We start from the raw sequence: 19,879 nt of genomic DNA, 5'->3' as shown, positions 1-19,879 counted from the left end.
AGGTTTATTACTTTGTGGTAACTAGTGACGACCCTTTGCATGTGACGCCCTCAGTACCCATCAAGCAAGGACTTGTTGTTTGGAATGTCGAATTTGGTCAACAACAACATGTCTTGTTTGCTAAGTGAGGTTTATTTGATTGAATCGAAGTTTTGTAATGCTTAGGTTGTTACGAGTGTGACATCTCCACAACTTTGAGAAAAAAAACACTTTTATATCGGAGTTGTCTTGAGACGGCTATGAATGAGGCTAGTACTTTGAAAACAGGTTGCTGACGTCAACAACTCTCATCGAATATTCAAATATATATACAAATATTGAGATATATATCCACCAATCCAGATAAAGAATAGACGGGATCTAGAAACTATGCCGAGTGGATTTGTGGACAACGACTACCTATAGTTTGGGTGGAGAGTACATCCACAATCTTTGTCTAACCATCTAATTAAATTTAGGAAGGTGTTCCTGTGTTGCGCGCATATTATTTGTTGTGCCCATGAAAACTGCGACCAACGACTCGTCTTAATCACATTTTGTAGCAACAAATTAAAACGGGTGAAATAATAAGAACAGTCATCAAATTTACGAGAATTAATCACAAACTCCAAAATTAAACAATCCCGCTTCACAACGACGCCATCTTGGTTCATGTTTTGCCCTTCGTAAACCTCCCGACGTATTGGATGTGTCATAATCGTCATACCCCGTTTACCCAATCATATTTGGTGTTATTACCAGTTTAGCCAATAAAAAAATAGATTGTACAACACTAAAAGCAATAGCCAGCTAGCTCTAAAAAGCAAACCGCAGCTTGTGTAGATATATAAACAGCATGAACCCACTCATACCTATAAGAGTGTGTGACTTGCCCCATTGCATGAATTGGTTTGTCTGCAATATGCGCAGATGCCACGTTAACATGTCCACTTCAATTTTAATGTGTCAACTACTGACAGCATGAGAGGATATGGATGTGCAGCAAACCAAATCGTGCTGACATTATGATAGTAAAGCTGTTCAGCTTATAGTATTCGGATATGCACGTTCATTGATAAATACCAATTAGATATATTGTCACTAAATTAAGGAAATAATGTTTAGGCAGAGTAAAACAGTTCACCAGAAACTTCGAAATATACGGTGAGTATACATTAGCTAGCCAGCTAGCCCTGGATCATGACTCGGTTACATCACATTGCACATAACCGTAGGATCTTTATGAGTAAATCTCACGTCCGGCACCAGAACTCCATCCGTTGAACGGGCATTTGATTTCCATAGGGGGATGTTTTTTTACGGGACATTTTATGTGGATATAGGCTATAACCTGGTAGGGGGAAAATGTACAGTTGAAGTCGGAAGTTTACATACACCTTAGCCAAATACATTTAAACTCAGTTTTTCACCATTCCTGACATTTAATCATAGTAAAAATGTCCTGTCTTAGGTCAGTTAGGATCACCACTTTATTTTAAGTGAAATGTCAGAATAATTAGGAGAGCGAATGATTTATTTATTTCAGCTTATTTGTCACATTCCATTCCAGTGGGTCAGAAGTTTACACACATAATTATTAATTGGTAGCATTGCCTTTAAATTATTTAACTTTGGTCAAACGTTTTGGGTAGCCTTCCACAAGCTTCCCATAATAAGTTGTGTGAATTTTGGCCCAGTCCTCCTGACAGAGCTGGTGGAACTGAGTCAGATTTGTAGGCCTCCTTGCTCGCACACACTTTTTCAGTTTTGCCCACAAATATTCTATAGGATTGAGGTCAGGGCTTTGTTATGGCCACTCCAATACCTTAACTTTGTTGTCCTTACGCCATTTTTCTACAACTTTGGAAGTATGCTTGAGGTCATTGGCAATTTGGAAGACTCATTTGCGACCAAGCTTTAACTTCCTGACTGATGTCTTAATATGTTGCTATAATATATCCACATGATTTTCTTTTGTCATGAAGCCATCTATTTTGTGAAGTGCACCGGTCCCTACTGCAGCAAAGCACCCCCACAACATGACGCTGCCACCCCCGTTCTTCACAGTTGGGACGGTGTTCTTCGGCTTGCAAGCCTCGCCCTTTTTCCTCCAAACATAACGATGGTCATTATGGCCAAACAGTTCTATTTTTGTTTCATCAGACCAGAGGACATTTCTCCAAAAAATACAATCTTTGTCTCCATGTGCAGTTGCAAACCATAGTCTGGCTTAATGGCGGTTTTGGAGCAGTGGCTTCTCCTTGCTGAGCGGCCTTTCAGGTTATGTCGATATAGGACTCGTTTTACTGTGGATATAGATACTTTTGTACCCGTTTCCTCCAGCATCTTCACAAAGTCCGTTGCTGTTGTTTTGAGGTTGATTTGCACTTTTCACACCAAAGTATGTTTATCTCTAGGAGCAGTATGACGGCTGTGTGGTTCCATGGTGTTTATATGGTGTTTATACTTGCATACTATTGTTTGTACAGATGAACATGGTACTTTCAGGCGTTTACAATTTCCTTTTCTGAGGTCTTGGTTGATTTTCCCATGATGTCACGCAAAGAGGCACTGAGTTTGAAGGTAGGCCTTGAAATATATCCACAGGTACACCTCCAATTGACTCAAATGATGTCTCGCCTATCAGAAGCTTCTAAAGCCATCACAATAATTTTCTGGAATTTTCCAAGCTGTTTAAAGGCACAGTCAACTTAGTTTATGTAAACTTCTGACCCACTGGAATTGTGATACAGTGAATTATAAGTGAAACAATCTGTCTGTAAACAATTGTTGGAGAAATTACTTGTCATGCACAAAGTAGATGTCCTAACTGACTTGCCAAAACTATAGTTTGTTGACAAGAATTTTGTGGCGTAGTTGAAAAATGAGTTTTAATGACTCCAACCTAAGTGTATGTAAACTTCCGACTTCAACTGTGTATATGAGCGATTCTACAACTACGGGCACTTCTATGTCCTCGGGGTCAATTAAAAAAATATACATGTTAAATTCATAATCACCCCGTGTTTTAACATAATCATACTTTTTTCTACAATTTCACTGTTTTGCCCTTGTCCCTGAATGTTTTAACATGAATAATTACATCACTTTTAAATAAAATCAGTTGCATTTTTTTGGTAATGGTGTAATTTACTACCTATTAATATAGTTTTGTGAAGAGCATTTCACTGTTTTTGTTCCCTTGTTAGAGAATATTTTTTTGTAAACTAAGCAGTACTTGTCAAACAGTACTTGTCAAAAGTTTACACACCCACTCATTCAAGGGTTTTTCTTTATTTTTACTATGTTCTACATTGTAGAATAATAGTGAAGACATCAAAACTACAAAATAACAGCAATGGAATCATGTAGTTATCTAACCCGCGGGACGGTTGAGCTAAAATGGGCTAATGTGATTAGCATGAGGTTGTAAGTAACAAGAACATTTCCCAGGGCCAAAATCTAAATGACGCTTGGGTTGGCATAATACATGATGGCCTTTTTCTTGCATTTCAAAGATGATGGTACAAAAAAATCTTTAAAAAATATATTTTACCAGATCTAATGTGTTTTATTCTCCTACATGAATTTAACATTTCCACAAACTTCAAAGTGTTTCCTTTCAAATGGTATCATCTGATGCAAGCCAGCAATAATCTCTCTCTTGGCAAATCCAGTTTCCAGTGGCAGAATCCTTCATGGAGGTTCAGGAGCACCTCAGCAACAGAGAGGGCATTGCAGTACCAGGAAGGACAGAAGATCCATGGCTTCACAGTTAAGGAGGTAAAAACTAAAATGTGATTCCCTTTGGGTCAATACGATTGGAAAACACTGACCCACAACAAGAGTAAAATCCTGATTCTGATAAATTCACATACACTTCTAGTCAAGGTTTAGCATAAAGTCAGGATAAAAATCTTATCCTCCTGTGTTTCTGCAGGTGGTTACTGTTCCAGACCTGTTCCTTACAGCTGTCAAACTGACCCATGACAACACAGGCGCCCAGTATCTACACGCAGCTAGAGATGACAAGAACAATCTCTTTAGGTAATAATCCCACATTTACTTTATTTGGCTAGGTTTGTATGTTAAAATGGAACCTCGTCCCCAGACTCAATTGCTTCCCTGATAGAGAGCCGGCTGGTTGAAGAGATTAGATCAAATTAAATGTTCTAGTTTAGTAATAAAATACTTATTCTAAGCCAGTGCTTTTTCTAACGACAGTGTTTCCATCTCTTGTCGTAACACCTCTGCAGTGTTCAGCTCAGGACGACCCCAATGGACAACACAGGGGTCCCACACATCCTGGAACACACAGTGTTGTGTGGCTCAGAGAAATACCCCTGCAGAGACCCCTTTTTCAAGATGCTCAACAGATCCCTCTCCACCTTCATGAATGCATTCACAGGTGTGTGTGTGTGTGTGTGTGTGTGTGTGTGTGTGTGTGTGTGTGTGTGTGTGTGTGTGTGTGTGTGTGTGTGTGTGTGTGTGTGTGTGTGTGTGTGTGTGTGTGTGTGTGTGTGTGTGTGTGTGTGTGTGTGTGTGTGTGTGTGTGTGTGTGTGTGTGGTGTCTGAAACGTCATTGTTTTTTCCCCCACAGCTAGTGATTTCACTATGTATCCATTCTCCACACAAAACGGGAAAGACTTCCAGAATCTCCTCTCCGTGTATCTGGATGCAGTGTTTTTCCCTTGTCTACGAGAACTTGATTTTTGGTAAGTGTGGTGTTTAAATAGATGCCTCTTTAATCAAAATCATTGACATCAGAAGTCTGCATTCATATCCTTGTGTTTTGTTAAAGGCAGGAGGGATGGAGACTGGAGAATGAAAACCCTACAGATCCTACTTCCCCTTTGGTCTTCAAAGGAGTTGTCTTCAATGAAATGAAGGGCGCTTTTGTGAGTTACTTCGTTCCAAGTTATTTATTTAGATTTATTGTGATTAATTTGTGAGAATTACAGAATAATTTGGTCAGGAGATGGACAAATAGAAGTCACATTGGAATCTTACATTTCCTCTCTGTATGTGATTTCAGTCAGACAACGAGAGGGTATATGCCCAGCACCTGCAGAACAAGCTGTATCCTGACCACACATACGGTGTGGTGTCTGGAGGGGAACCCCTGGCCATCCCTGACCTCTCCTGGGAACAACTGAAGCACTTCCACGCTACACACTACCACCCCAGCAATGCAAGGTACAGTGCACTATGACATGCACAATACACCACCACCACCATGCTTCAATACGAGCTACTGCTCATTGTGATACGCCATGACCTGTACAGTACACTGTCACACATTACCACTTAGCAATGCATGGCACAACACACTCGCACACCCCAATATTATATACTCGGCATAGTAGCACTGTGTCTCACACAACTCTGTTGGGCCTTGGCAGTAACAGGGTTTCCCCTTTTCTGCTCCTCAGGTTCTTCACCTACGGGGATCTGCCCTTAGAGCAGCACTTGAGACAGATCCAGGAGGAGGCCCTGTCCAAGTTTGAGCGCACTGAGCCTGACACTGCTGTCCCTAACCAACCCCACTGGGACAGGCCTGTGCGTCTGCCCATCCAGTATCACTGTAGCTCTTTCAGTACCTGCTGTCAGATATTACTTTATTCATCATCAGCTCCCACATATTATAAAACTATGCACTCCACTTGAGCAACTTTGGCAAGGTCTATGGTTTGGAAGTTTGAATTAATTTCACTGTAATGCTTATTTGAATGATCTTTATAAGATCCTGTTTGATGTTTTAATGTCAGTTTTTTTTATGGCTGACGCCAAAGACATTTCCATATTTGTGTGGACAGAAGTGTTTCTAATTGTAATGGACTTTTCCACAGAGAGAGGACCATGTGACTTGCAGTCCCGATGCTATGGCTCCTGATGCAGCCAAACAGAACACGCTGTGTATGAGCTACCTGCTAGGAGAGTACGTAATGCTGAGCTACTGCAACACTATCAGTTGTTTCTCTAAACTTGTTTCTGGGATAGTATATATTGATTTGTTTTAAAGTGACTTTAACCTCAATTGTTGCATGTCGAGATTTACGTATGCATTTTGGTCATTTAAAACCCGTAAGCGACGCAGTAGTGGTCTCATTCAGGTGTCCTTCTCTCTGCAGCATCACAGATACATTTGAGGGTTTCACCCTGAGCCTGCTGTCCTCTCTGATGATCTCTGGACCCAACTCTCCCTTCTACAAGACCCTCATAGAACCCAAGATAGGAACAAACTTCTCCTCTGTCGTAGGGTGGGTTAACCTCTTTGGAGATGGATTTAGAAGCCAATGAACATTGATAAAATACTTTAAAAAGACATAGACAGTCCCAGAATACAGGCACTTTATCTCACAAAGTTAAATAACTTGTGAGGTACACATTGGCATAGCTCTTTGAAATGTTGATATATACTGAACAGTAAAATTCTTTATTTACCAGTATCTGTTATTTTCCAGATACGATGGGAGCACCAAAGAGGCATCATTCAGCATAGGCTTGCAAGGAATGGCTGAAGAAGACACTGAGAAAGTCAAGCAAATCATTGTCCAAACCATTGATGAGATCATTGCGTAAGTATACTGCTGATGTGTTATGTACAGTAACAGTATCGTCACAATAATGTAATCTTAACTATACTCTCCTAACGATGCAGCAATGGATTTGAGGAGGAGAGGATAGAGGCCCTGCTTCATAAGATTGAAATCCAGATGAAACATCAGTCTACCAGCTTCGGGTTGTCACTGGCCTCAGTGAGTACAAGGCCACAGTTTGTCTGGTGTCTCCACTGTGATGTTTTAACCATGAAAATGTTATTGTTTTCTATACACACACACACTCTAAACAGAGGTGAAATGTGAAGGGAATTGAAATGTATATAAAGACAGACTCACGAATATAAACATACCGTAGTGATTGTCCTGGGAGCTGCATCTCCTGTATACAGTATGACCATATTAACCCTCTGGTAAGTTTACTATTCCATTAGTCAGCACCTCTCTAACTACACTGAACAAAAATATAAACTCAACATGTAAAGTGTTGATCCGATGTTTCATGAGTTGAAATAAAAGATCATAGAAATGTTCCAAACGCACAAAAAGCTTATTTTTCTAAAATGTTGTGTCCAAATTAGTTTACATGGGGCGGCAGGGTAGCCTAGTGGTTAGAGCATTGGACTTGTAACCGGAAGGTTGCAAGTTCAAACCCCCGAGCTGACAAGGTACAAAACTGTCGTTCTGCCCCTGAACAGGCAGTTAACCCACTGTTCCTAGGCCGTCATTGAAAATAAGAATTTGTTCTTAACTGACTTGCCTTTTTAAATAAAGATCAAATGAAAATAAAATAAACATCCCTGTTAGAGAGCATTCCCCCTTTGCCAAGATAATCCATCCACCTGACCGGTATGCATTTCAAGAAACTGATTAAACCGCATGATCATTACACAGGTATAACTTGTGCTGGGGACAATAAAAGGCCACTCTAAAATGTGCAGTTTTGTCACAATGCGACAAATGTCTCAAGTTTTGAGGGAGCGTGCATTTGGCATGCTGACTGCAGGAGTGTCCACCAGAGCTGTTGCCAGAGAATTGAATGTCCATTTCTCAGTATGGCAGTATATCCAACCGGCCTCACAACCACAGACCACATGTGACCACTCCACCCCAGGACCTTCACATCTGGCTTCTTCACCTGCGGATTGTCTGAGACCAGCTACCTGGACAGCTGATAAAACTGAGGTGTATTTCAGTCTGTAATAAAGCCCTTTTGCGGGGAGAAACTCATTCTGATTGGCTGGGCTCCCCAGTGGGTTGGCTGTAGCCCTGCCCAGTCATGTGAAATCCGTAGATTAGGATCTAATTAATTTATTTCAATTGACTGATTTCCTTATATGAAAAGTAAAATTGTTGTATTTTTGTTCAGTATATTTTGGGTGCGTGTTGTCAACTCATGCTTTATACTTGTCTCTGCAGAAAATACAGTAGCTTCCTGCTGGAACTACAATGGAGACACGCACACCTAGGTGCTGCTCATTAAATGAGTATGACCTTTTACCCTGTGTGTTGTCTCTCTGCTAACAGTACATAGCTTCCTGTTGGAACCATGATGGAGACCCGGTCCAGCTGCTGAAGATCAGTGACAGTGTGGCCCAGTTCAGACAAGCCCTGAAGGACAACCCTCGCTTCCTCCAGGAGAAAGTGCTGCACTACTTCAAGGTGAGAGACCAGACAGGATAAATACATTGAGTTTCTTTCAGTATACATAGCATCTAAATCTGAATAGCCTATGTAACAGTAAATTGTAATGGGATAAAGCAGTCTAATCAAGAAAGTTGATGTCATCATGCAGGGGTCATAGACCAGGGGGTTGTTGAAAGAAGGAAATTACATCAGTTTAATCATGTCACTGACTTTAGTGTAATGTCATGTCACATTAGCATCTTGTTTGTGCCCATGCAGGACAACACTCACAGGCTGACTCTGTCTATGAGTCCTGATGAGGCGTACCTGGAGAAACAGGTCAAAGCAGAGGAGGAGAAACTCCAGAAGAAGGTACAGGCTCTGTCTGAGAGTGACAAGAAAGACATCTATGAGAAAGGTAAGTTATACGCCAACAGCTATAGACTGGTTGCCTGACAACATCACGAAAAAGATGCGTTCTCATCGATGGGGCAGAAGGTTGTGTGTTATGAACCTGAACAGTCAGATGGCAAGCAACAATGACAAGAAGCTGCCTGTATCTTGTTCTTGGTACTACACTACATGACCAAAAGTATGTGGACACCTGCACGTCAAGCATCTCATTCCAAAATCATGGGGTTGGTCCCCCTTTGCTGCTATAAAAGCCTCCACTTTTCCACTAGATGTTGGAACATTGATGCGGGGACTTGCTTCCATTCAGCCACTAGCATTAGTGAGGTCAGACACTGATGTTGGGCAATTAGGCCTGGTTTTGCAGTCAATGTTCCAATTCATCCCAAAAGTGTTCGATGGGGATCAAATCCAATTTTATTGGTCACATACACATGCTTAGCAGATGTTACTGCGAATGCAGCGAAGTGCTTGTGCTTCTAGTTCCGACAGTGCAGTAATATCTAACATGTAGTCTAAGTAAAGGAATGGAATAAGAATATAAATACGTGGATGAGGAATGACAGAGTGGCATAGGCAAGATGCAATAGATGGTATAAAATACAGTGGGGCAATAAAGTATTTAGTCAGCCACCAATTGTGCAAGTTCTCCCACTTAAAAAGATGAGAGGCCTGTAATTTTCATCATAGGTACATTTCAACTATGACAGACAAAATGAGAAAAGAAAATCACATTGTAGGATTTTTAATTAATCTATTTGCAAATTATGGTGGAAAATAAGTATTTGGTCAATAACAAAAGTTAATCTTAATACTTTATATACCCTTTGTTGGCAATGACAGTGGTGAAGTCTTACAGAAAACGTTTGACAAGGTTTTCACACACTGTTGCTGGTATTTTGGACCATTCCTCCATGCAGAACTCCTCTAGAGCAGTGATGTTTTGGGGCTGTTGCTGGGCAACATGGACTTTCAACTCCCTCCAAAGATTTTCTGGGGTTGAGATCTGGAGACTGGCTAGGCCACTCCAGGACCTTGAAATGCTTCTTACGAAGCCACTCCTTCGTTTCATCTTCAATGCGCCTTCTTCACCACGCTGTCTGTGGGTGGACCATTTCAGTTTGTCTGTGATGTGTACGCCTAGGAACTTAAAACGTTCTGTTCCGTGGATGGGGGGATGCTCCCTCTGCTGTTTTCTGAAGTCCACAATCATCTCCTTTGTTTTGTTGACTACGGTTCAGTCATGTGGTCAGGTGCCAGTCAAGTTCTTCCACACCGATCTCAACAAACCATTTGAACCTCACTTTGTGCACAGGGGCATTGTCATGTTGAAACAGGAAAGGGCCTTCTCCAAACTGTTGCTATAAAGTTGGAAGCACAGAATTGTCTAGAATGTCATTGTATGCTGCAGCATTAAGATTTCCCTTCACTGGAATTAAGGGGCCTAGCCCGAACCATGAAAAACAGCCCCAGGCCATTATTCCTCCACCACGAAACTTTACAGTTGCCACCTTATTCGGGCAGGTAGTGTTTTTCTGGCATCCACCAAACCCAGATTAATCTGTCGGACTGCCTGATGGTGAAGCATGATTCATCACTACACTACAGAGAACGCGTTTCCCCTGCCCCAGAGTCCAATGGCGGCGAGCTTTACACCACTCCAGCCAATGCTTGGCATTGCGCATGTTGCTCTTAGGCTTGTGTGCGGCTGCTCTGCCATGGAAACCCATTTCATGAAGCTCCCGACGAACAGTTATTGTGCTGACGTTGCTTCCAGAGGCAGTTTGGAACTCAGTAGTGAGTGTTGCAACTGAAGACAGATGATTTTTACACGCTTTAGCACTCTGTGGTCCCGTTCTGTGAGCATGTGTGGCCTAACACTTTGCGGCTGAGCCGTTGTTGCTCCTAAACGTTTCCATTTCACAATAACAGCACTTACAGTTGACCGGGACAGCTCTAGCAGAGCAGAAATTTGAAAGGTGGCATCCTATGACGTTGCCACATTGCAAGTCACTGACCTCTTCATTAATGGCGTTTTACTGTCAATGTTTGTCTATGGAGATTGCATGGCTGTGCTCAATTTTATACACCTGTCGGCAACGGGTGTGGCTGAAATAGCTGGATGCACTAATTTGAAGGGATGTCCACATACTTTTGTATATATAGTGTAGGTCTTGTTTTGAGGTGTTTTGACTGTCATATCTATGCTAATAAATATGCTAGCTAGCTAACCAATATCTGTAACGATGTATTTGAGACAAAGTGCTCATTGTGCAAATGTATTTGTTTTCAATACACATTTGGAGATGATATAATTCACTTTTTCAATAATCCTTGTTTTGCCCCAAAGTTGGGCACTCATTGGTTTTGTTGCTTAACAACCCACCTGTCTTTTGAGGAAAATGGAGAATACTCATTCACTTCATTATCAAAACTTTATAAACATTCATGATCATAACGTTTTTCAGTATTTTTGTACTAATTTATGACTTTTTATTCAGGTCTTGAGCTGCTATCGGTTCAGAGCAAAATCCAGGATGCCTCATGTCTCCCTGCCCTGAAAGTGTCTGACATTGAGCCAACGATAGCAGTCACACCTGTAGAGATGGGCACTGCAGGTACAGTACTACCTGTAGTACACGCAGACGCTACACTCTAGTTACTCTAGGCTCCGAGATGACACTCTAATAGTGTTTCCCATTTCCAGTCCTCCCAACACCACATCTCCTGTCCTCCAGTACCCCCACATCTCCCCCTGTCCTCCAGTACCCCCGACACCACATCTACGTCGTTCTGCCCCTGAACAAGGCAGTTAACCCACTGTTCCTAGGCTGTCATTGAAAATAAGAATTTGTTCTTAACTGACTTGCCGTTAAATAAAAGGTTAAAAAACAAATTCAGGCCAGTCTTTGTTTCATCAGACCAGAGAATCTTGTTTCTCATGTTCTGAGAGTCCTTTAGATACCTTTTGGCAAACTTCAAACAGGCTGTCATGTGCCTTTTACAGAAGAGTGGCTTCCGTCTGGCCACTCTACCATAAAGGCCTGATTGGTGGAGTGCTTCAGAGATGGTTGTCCTTATCGAAGGTTCTCCCATCTCCACAGAGGAACTCTGGAGCTATGTCAGGTTGACCATCGGGTTCTTGGTCACTTCCCTGACCAAGCCCCTTCTTCCCCAATTGCTCAGTTTGGCCGAGCGGACAGCTCTTGGAAGAGTCTTGGTGGTTCCAAACTTCTTCCATTTAACAATGATGAAAGCCACCACTGTGTTCTTGGACCTTCAATGCTGCAGAAATGTTTTGGTACCCTTCCCCAGATCTGTGCCTCGACACAATCCTGTCTCAGAACGGACAATTATTTATACCTCATAGCTTGATTTTTGCTCTGACGTACACTATCAACTGTGGGACCTTATATAGACAGGTGTATGCCTTTCCAAATCATGTCCAATCAATTAAATTGACCACAGGTGGACTCCAATCAAGTTGTAGAAACATCTCAAGGATGATCAATGGAAACAGGAGTCACCTGAGTGCAATTTCGAGTCTCATAGCAGAGGGTCTAAATACTTATGTAATAAGGTATTTCTGTTTATTTTTAATGAATTTGAAAAAATGTCTAAAAACCAGTTCACTTTGTCATTATGATTATTGTGAGGATAAAATGTAATTTAATACATTTTAGAATAAGGCTGTAACTTGACAAAATGTAGATGTTTTGATGTACAATTTCCAAGTATTGGTAGTCTGGCAAATAAACTGTCCCACATGTCAAGACAGAAATTCTTGGAGTCATGGTCTTGTCTCCCTCTGACATTTATCCTGTTCTACTCTCTTCACCCCACTAGGAGGCGTCCCAGTGCAGTACTGTGAGCAGCCAACCAATGGGATGGTCTACTTCAGGGCTATGTGTAGTCTCAACACCCTCCCTGAAGACCTCAAACTATATGTTCCCCTCTTCTGCAGTGTCATCACCAAGTGAGTCCAGACCCCATATAATATGACCAATCATTTGTGTATTGTCTAGAAGGCATAGCTCGTGTGGTTTGGTTTCATGATCATGTGTTGAAGGTAATTGAGTTAGTTGCAATTATGATGAGTATTGAGTTTTTGTCTTGAGAATGTGTGTCCGACTGAGTTACTGAGGTGATTGTGAGAAGGCATGCTGCGTCGGTCCAGGTTGAGCTACCGGTAGGTAGTATTTGTGATCAGTTAATGATCCGTGTGAATTGTGATCAGGTAATGGAGTGTGTTATTTTAGGATGGGGTGTGATTTGATAAGGAGTATGTGTTGGTCCAGGCTGTGAGATGAGACATGCTAATGGGAGTGTGTTGTTACCAGGATGGGCTGTGGAGGGCTGGACTACAGGCAGCAGGCCCAGCAGATGGAGCTGAAGACAGGAGGCATGTCCATCTCCACATCAGTCAACCCTGACTACTCTAACATGGACATGTATGAACAGGTCAGTCCTAGGGCTGGGTGGTACGTTGTATTCATTCGAATGTATGTTTTTGCGTGATATTACAAATGCCTGTATCACAAGAATCAAGGTTTTGATATTTTTTATTTTTCTGAGCGTCTCCTTCGGTGCTGTGTGCAACTTCCCATTTACACCAGAGATCTGTATATAATGACGAGATGTGTGTCTCCGCCCTAACAATGGGAGACGTTGTCCCAAAGGCGGGAAGGCAAGCTACAAGTTTAGGTCCAAAATATTCCCATACAAACGCATTGGCCTTACTTTGGACAGATTTTATTGAGAGCGAAACCTATTGCTTCGCCTCTTCTATGGTTTACACACCAAGCCCCTCCCCCTGCCGCTCACGCCAACAAAGTTGAGAGATCACATTCTCCTCTCTGACATGCGGTTTCAACTCGCTTTTCCATTTGAGGTTTTCCAACATAATCGGTCATATGGACACAAACACATTGACACTTTATTTTACATTGACACATTATTTAAACTTTTGGAACGATACCCTTTTTATGTCTCAACTACTCAAATTGCGCATCGCAGACACTACTAAAACGAGAATATCAATGAACATTGATTCTGTCAAATGAATGCGCAGTTTGTCGAGCGCGGCATTGGGGTACCACGTACTGCTAGCAGCATTTTAGCCAAAGACTATTATACTAGCTGTCTAGTCTGTTTTATAAATGTGCAATAAGTATTAAATTATATGAATAATTGGCAAACTCGTTCTAATTCTGAGAAATAAGGTAGGCAGCTTGATTTCAACATCTGAACAAAGTGGACAGGCTAACATGCTGTTCAAACAGTTGGAGGCAGACAGAAGGGTGTGTTCATAGCAATTCAACTGTTCAACCTTGTTAGCTAGCAAATCGATCCAAGTTGGCTAAACTTGAAATATAAACATTAGCTGGTTATTTATTAGCACGTGGGCTTGAGAGATTGTTGATGAGACCTGTGTTCATTTTCATTAGTGAATGTGCATTATGCATGGTTATAGTTACATTTGTAACAAAAGAGAGAGAATATTGCAACAACAAAAAAAAGCAGGTTAAACTATACTGAACAAAAATCTAAACGCAACATGCAACAATTTCAAGGGTTTTACTCAGTTACAGTTCATATAAAGAAATTAGTCAATTGAAATAAATTCATTAGGCCCTAATCTATGGATTTCCCATGACTGGGCAGGAGTGCAGCCATGAGTGGGCCTTGGAGGGTACAGGCCCACCCACTTGGAAGCCAGGCCCACCCACTCGGGAGCTAGGCCCAGCCAATCAGAATGAGTTTTCCCCGCAGGTGATGTAGAGGTCCTGGGCTGGCGTGGTTACACGTGAGCTGCGGTTGTGAGGCCGGTTGGATGTACTGCCAAATTCTCTAAAACAAAATTGGGGGCAGCCTATTGTTGGTAGAGCAATTAACATTAAATTCTCTGGCAACAGCTCTGGTGGACATTCCTGCAGTCAGTTTGCCAATCTCACGCTCCCTCAACTTGAGACATCTGTGGCATTATGTTGTGTGACAGAACTGCACATTTTAAAGTGGCCTTCTATTGTCCCAAGCACAAGGTTTCTGTGTAATGATCATGCTGTTTAATCAGCTTCTTGATATTCCACACTTGGAATGGATGGATTATCTTGAGAGAAGCTTTTTGTAGGTGTGGAACATTTCTGGGATTTTGTATTTAAGCTCATGAAACATGGGAACAACCATTTACATGTTGCGTTTATATTATTTTCAGTGTATTTTAATAGAATAATGACATTATTAGTGGGTCTTGTTGTGGAAGACTTATATTTAGCCTAGGTATAAATTCACATGCCCTGAATTCATTAGATTATTGCTGACTGTTTGAAATGCAGTGTATTTGACCTTTAATTGTACAACAACCCTTAGAGAACGTTTTTTTAAATCTAATGTATACCTTTATGCAAGTATAACACAATTCGCTATAAGAAAGAGCATTGTTCATTCACAGTCTGATCCACAGGGAGTCCTCCTCTCATCTTCCTGTCTGGAGAGGAATCTTCCTGATATGTTTCACCTGTGGAGTGACATATTCAACAGGTAGGGTCGCATGTCCATCAGAATAATGCCATGGCACATAATCCATCTATGGTCACATGGTCACTAATAAACCACATGTCCATAGTTTTTTAATGACTCATTTGATTGATATTATTTAAGCCCTTCTCTCTCTGTGCTCTGACCTTTGAACCTTTAACTTGACCTATAGCCCGCACTTTGATGATGAGGAGCGTCTGCGTGTGCTGGTCATGATGTCAGCTCAGGAACTTGCCAATGGGATCTCTTACTCTGGTCACATGTACGCCATGACGAGGGCGGCTCGCAGCCTGACCCCAACAGGAGAATTACAGGAGACCTTCGGAGGGATGGAGCAGGTGCGAAGGGGGAGGACAATGAGGGTTTGGAAGCAAAGAAAAGGCTGTATGATGAAGGAAAAGGGTTATTGTAACATCTGAATGAGAATATAATGCACTTCTGTACCCTCAAATGAAATGCGCCTGTTTTCTTGTGTATCTTGAATATCAGGTCAAGTTCATGAAAAGGATTGCGGAGATGCCAGACCTTACCCAAATTCTACGGACACTTCCTAGAATAAAGAGACACATTCTCAACCCACTGAACATGAGGTGGGTATAGTCTTTACACGTGACAGCTACTTCAAGATTTTACTATAATTTCTCTATTTTTGACTTGAGGGTAAAGTATATTACAACTTCTCGTTGTTGGGACAGATGTGCGGTCAACTCAACTCCTCAGAAGATGTCTGATGCCGCTGGACAATTGGATAACTTCATGTCTAACGTTGCTTCCAATAAGAAGGATCGCAAACCCGTGCGCTCCGATATCACTAAGGTATGAATTTGTCAAACTATCTTAGTACTGTACTGAGACTGCACTGTAACAAAGTGAAATAAATACTTGGGATATGTCCCCAATGGCAGCCTATTCTCTACATAGTGCACTACTTTTGACCATGGTTCATATGAAGTGCACTATGTAGGGAATAGGGTCCCATTTGGGACATACCTGAATCTTGCTGTGAGTTGACAGGTTCTTTTAATCCTGACAGAGACCTCTTGACCCACTGGCAGCTCCTGGATCTGGCCCAAGTAGAAAACTAATCACTGTGCGTACCGCCTCCACTTTGAAACTAGACCTATGTGTCAAGCATCTCAGTAGGAATACTGATTGAGGATCATGAATAAGATTACATGTTGGACAGGGGGGACCTGATCCTAGATCAGCACTCCTACTCTTGAGACACTTGATCCTAGATCAGCACTCCTACTCTTGAGACACTTGATCCATACGGCCTCTGAACATTAGTTTGGTCTTCCTTTCATTATTGTTGAGTAAGACTTTTATCATTGGTTTCTGACCATCTTAATCTACCATTGAGCTAATGTAAGTGTGTTTGATCATCACCCCACAGGAGCCCAACTTCAAGCCCTGCCAGATGAAGACATTTTTCCCAATGCCCTTCCCAATCAACTTTGTCAGCGAGTGTATCCGCACCGTGCCCTTCACCCATGAGGACTATGCGAGGTGACTGTCTTAAAGGGATAGTTTGGAATTTTGGCAATGAAACCTATCTACTTCCCTAGAGTCAAGATGAACTCATGGATACCATTTTTATGTCTCTGCGTTCAGTTTGAAGGAAGTTGCTAACTAGCATTAGCACAAATGCTAGCTGTTTCTGTAGATCCATGTTCATATTTACTAGAGTTGCAAAAAACTTACTTTCCACAAATTCCCTGATGATCCAGAAATCTGGTTTGGATATTCCTGGAATCAGGAGGGAATAAGCACAAAATCCAGAATCCTCAAACCAAGATTTCTGGAAAATGTAGGATATTTCTGAAAGTTACAAATGTTGTAACCCCGTATTTACCCATGCTCGTTCCCCTCTCTCTCCCTCAGCCTGAATATCCTGTCCCGGATAATGACTGCTAAGTACCTGCACAGAGAGATCAGAGAGAAGGGTGGGGCCTATGGTGGAGGGGCCAGGGTGGGAGGAGGACTATTCACCTTCTATTCATACAGGTGTGTAGTGTATTAATGTACTGTAATACAACAGGATTATACTGTAATTAAACAGGTTTTAACAGTCATACAGATTAAGACATGACAAAGCTGCAGAAAGACATGTTGCGGAAAATCTCAAACTAGAACTTTTCAGGAAATTGAAGAAACTGCCATATTTTACCATTAAACACACAATCACAAAACATCAAGCTATTTTGAATATATTTTCTTGATCCTAGAGTCATGAAATGTTCAGAGTACATTAAGGGGAGTTACACATTTTAATTAATGTACTGTACTGTTTGAATACTTCTTGGCATATTTCATTAGCTTTAACCCATTGTTCTATGTCCCTGTGTTGATTTCAGAGACCCCAACTCGGTGCAGACTCTGTCAACCTTCCGTAAGAGTGTGGACTGGGTCAGATCAGGACAGTTTACCCAGCAGGACATCGACGAGGCCAAGCTGTCCGTGTTCTCAGCCGTGGACTCCCCCGTCGCCCCCTCCAATAAAGGTGAACAGCGGATGTGTCCCAAATGGCACCCTATTCACTATATAGTGCTACTTTTGAGCGGAGCCCTTCAGGCCCTGGTTAAAGGTAGTGCACTATATAGGGAATAGGGTGCCATTTGGGATGCTACCAGAGCCCAAATGCCAGCTCTAAACCTCTTCACCTGACATTTAACATTCTGTTATTTTATGTCCTGTTAAGTCTTACTGTAGTAACTTGTTATTATAACACATGTATAACATGAGGACAGTTCTACAGAGAGGCATTTACTTAGAGGTTGTCCCTTACCAGGGTCTCACTTTGGAAAGAAACATGACTGTCTTCTAAATGACATGTTATAAATGGACCATGATAAGAGCTGAAAAAGACCAAGTGTCAAACCTTGTCTTGACATGTAATATCACATTAACATGTTGCAGGTATGGGCTGTTTCCTGAGTGGAATCACAGATGAGTTGAAACAGGCCCACAGAGAGAGACTCTTCGCTGTCACAGACAAGAGCCTGGTCGATGTGGCTGGCAGGTAATGTGTTTTTTGGTTTAATATTATTTCAGGTGTTGAATCTGTTTTTTGTGCTCCAACTCCTGTTTACCATGAACCAGTCCTTTTTGGACGTTCATTGAGCATGCCCTATTTTGGGACTTTGAATGAGTGAATGGCCATTTTCATATTTTATATCCATGTTTTACACAGGTACCTTGGCATTGGACAGAGGACATGTGGAGTTGCTATTCTTGGTCCTGAGAATGACACCATCAAGAAAGATCCGTCATGGGTGGTGAAATAACATCAGGGGAAATGATCCACATGTATCTTCTCCAATTAAGAGACTTCAGATGCACTGTGTTTGATGGTAAGTGATCAGTGGTACTTGATTGTCCTAAAAAACTGGACTGTTGCTACAGTGTTATAATATACATTTATTGAATTAACCAGACAGTTGCTTTGGTTTTTGATGTTGTTACGGCTCTGTGTTACAAAGTGTAATATTCCATTGAGGTATGTGTGTAAAGCTATTTTGTAGGCAAACTGAATGCGCACAACAGATAATATCACGTCTAATCTCACCTGAATACCATATTCATAATGTATCAAATATGACAACGTACATTTCATTCAGAACATCAGAATTTCTTTATGGCATAGAACCCTACCTCTGGCTTCAGAATGTGTACAAGTATGTACAGCGATGGCTCCTGTTTACTGAAATATTGTATTTCTATAGAGTACATGTGTATACAAAAATATGACCATTAAATTATCATGATGTTGTAATGTGTTATCTAATCCTGAACTCATACCTTCTGTACCAGACACAATGCTACATGCAGCTTTATCCTGTGAGTTTTCCATGCCCATCCTCTGACCTCAAATGTTGAATAGTGTGGTGAGGAGAGGTGTCGTGAACTTCACATTGAGGTTTCACAATTGTCATCACAATAAATATTCTTTAATACTTGGAGAAAACACTCAAATGGGTTTCACAAACAGATCCTCAACTAAGCCACAAAATACAGCAGCGGAACTAACATGACCTACTCTTAGATGCCAACCCAGGATTGATACAAAGTGCAAGTACAGAGTTGACAACACAACGTAACAATGGAGTAGACCTACAGTAGGTGGCGGGATAAACAGCTCTCCCTTCAGAAGAAGACTGAGAGGAAAGAAGCACCTATGGGAGTAGACTAGGGCTACATCCTGGTTCTCCACCCTTTTCCAAAAGTGTGCACTTGCACACTGCCCATCATGAATTTAAAAGCATAGGATTGGAGTAAGCATTGGCTGGAAGCAGTTTCTACCAGTGTAAAATCCATATGAGAAAGTGTACAAGTGCATACTTCAGAAGAAGGGTGGGCAATTGAGCCCTAAGTAGCTATGAGTATGGGACGGAGTGAAAGTGTTGGTAAGAGTTACCATGATTGGAGCTAAGTTACACTGAAAGGGCCGGTCTGCTCTGAGCTGATCCAATCTAAAGACCAGACTATGTGCTGGTCTAGCCTACCCAGACTAGGTGCTGGTCAGTTCAGTCCACCTTCTTGGGCCTGACCCGGGTCACATGCTCCAGCTGGCCAGAGTCAGACACGTCGTAGCTGGTCTTGTATTTAGCCAGGATCTTCATCAGGGGGCGGAGCTTCAACCACCACTGTTCCTTAGGGATCCTGTGGCTGATAGGGTAGAATAGAACAAAACACACACACACAGACCATGATGACATAAAATAAACAGTTTGAAGCTTTAGTTCATGCACTCAATTTGGCACTTT

General features: G+C 41.7%; 2 protein-coding genes across 10 annotated transcripts in view; one reads left to right on the top strand and one right to left on the bottom strand.

The window, feature by feature from the left end:
* Positions 1-889: 889 nt before the first annotated feature.
* LOC124041911 (presequence protease, mitochondrial-like) lies at positions 890-19,069 on the top strand. Its single transcript, XM_046360073.1, has 27 exons — positions 890-1,143; positions 3,657-3,762; positions 3,920-4,026; positions 4,236-4,387; positions 4,580-4,694; positions 4,781-4,877; positions 5,015-5,175; positions 5,412-5,538; positions 5,829-5,917; positions 6,111-6,239; positions 6,444-6,557; positions 6,641-6,737; positions 8,067-8,201; positions 8,445-8,583; positions 11,078-11,194; positions 12,423-12,552; positions 12,917-13,037; positions 15,040-15,116; positions 15,286-15,451; positions 15,603-15,703; positions 15,809-15,929; positions 16,147-16,203; positions 16,510-16,622; positions 16,998-17,120; positions 17,471-17,616; positions 18,033-18,135; positions 18,307-19,069. Exons 1-27 carry the CDS (start codon positions 1,097-1,099, stop codon positions 18,398-18,400), a joined length of 3,084 nt encoding a protein of 1,027 aa, XP_046216029.1. The 5' UTR covers positions 890-1,096; the 3' UTR covers positions 18,401-19,069.
* LOC124041912 (ATP-dependent 6-phosphofructokinase, platelet type-like) overlaps positions 19,042-19,879 on the bottom strand; it is a 41,108-nt gene continuing 40,270 nt past the window's right edge. For all 9 annotated transcript variants that reach the window (XM_046360074.1, XM_046360082.1, XM_046360081.1 and 6 more), the window contains one exon: positions 19,042-19,781. In XM_046360074.1, the coding sequence (XP_046216030.1) occupies positions 19,640-19,781 (142 nt within the window). In that variant the 3' untranslated portion in view covers positions 19,042-19,639. The remainder of the gene's footprint in view (positions 19,782-19,879) is intronic.

This window comes from Oncorhynchus gorbuscha, linkage group LG08, assembly GCF_021184085.1.
Source record: "Oncorhynchus gorbuscha isolate QuinsamMale2020 ecotype Even-year linkage group LG08, OgorEven_v1.0, whole genome shotgun sequence".
NCBI lineage: Eukaryota > Metazoa > Chordata > Actinopteri > Salmoniformes > Salmonidae > Oncorhynchus > Oncorhynchus gorbuscha.
This window is presented reverse-complemented; position numbering and strand designations above follow the sequence as displayed.

Coding starts and splice junctions, on each gene's coding strand:
- LOC124041911 (XM_046360073.1), top strand. CDS start 1,097: ATGTTTAGGCAGAGTAAAACAGTTCACCAGAAACTTCGAAATATACG. Junction 15,117..15,285: donor TGGAGTGACATATTCAACAG/GTAGGGTCGCAT, acceptor CTTGACCTATAG/CCCGCACTTTGATGATGAGG. Junction 17,121..17,470: donor TTCACCTTCTATTCATACAG/GTGTGTAGTGTA, acceptor TGTTGATTTCAG/AGACCCCAACTCGGTGCAGA.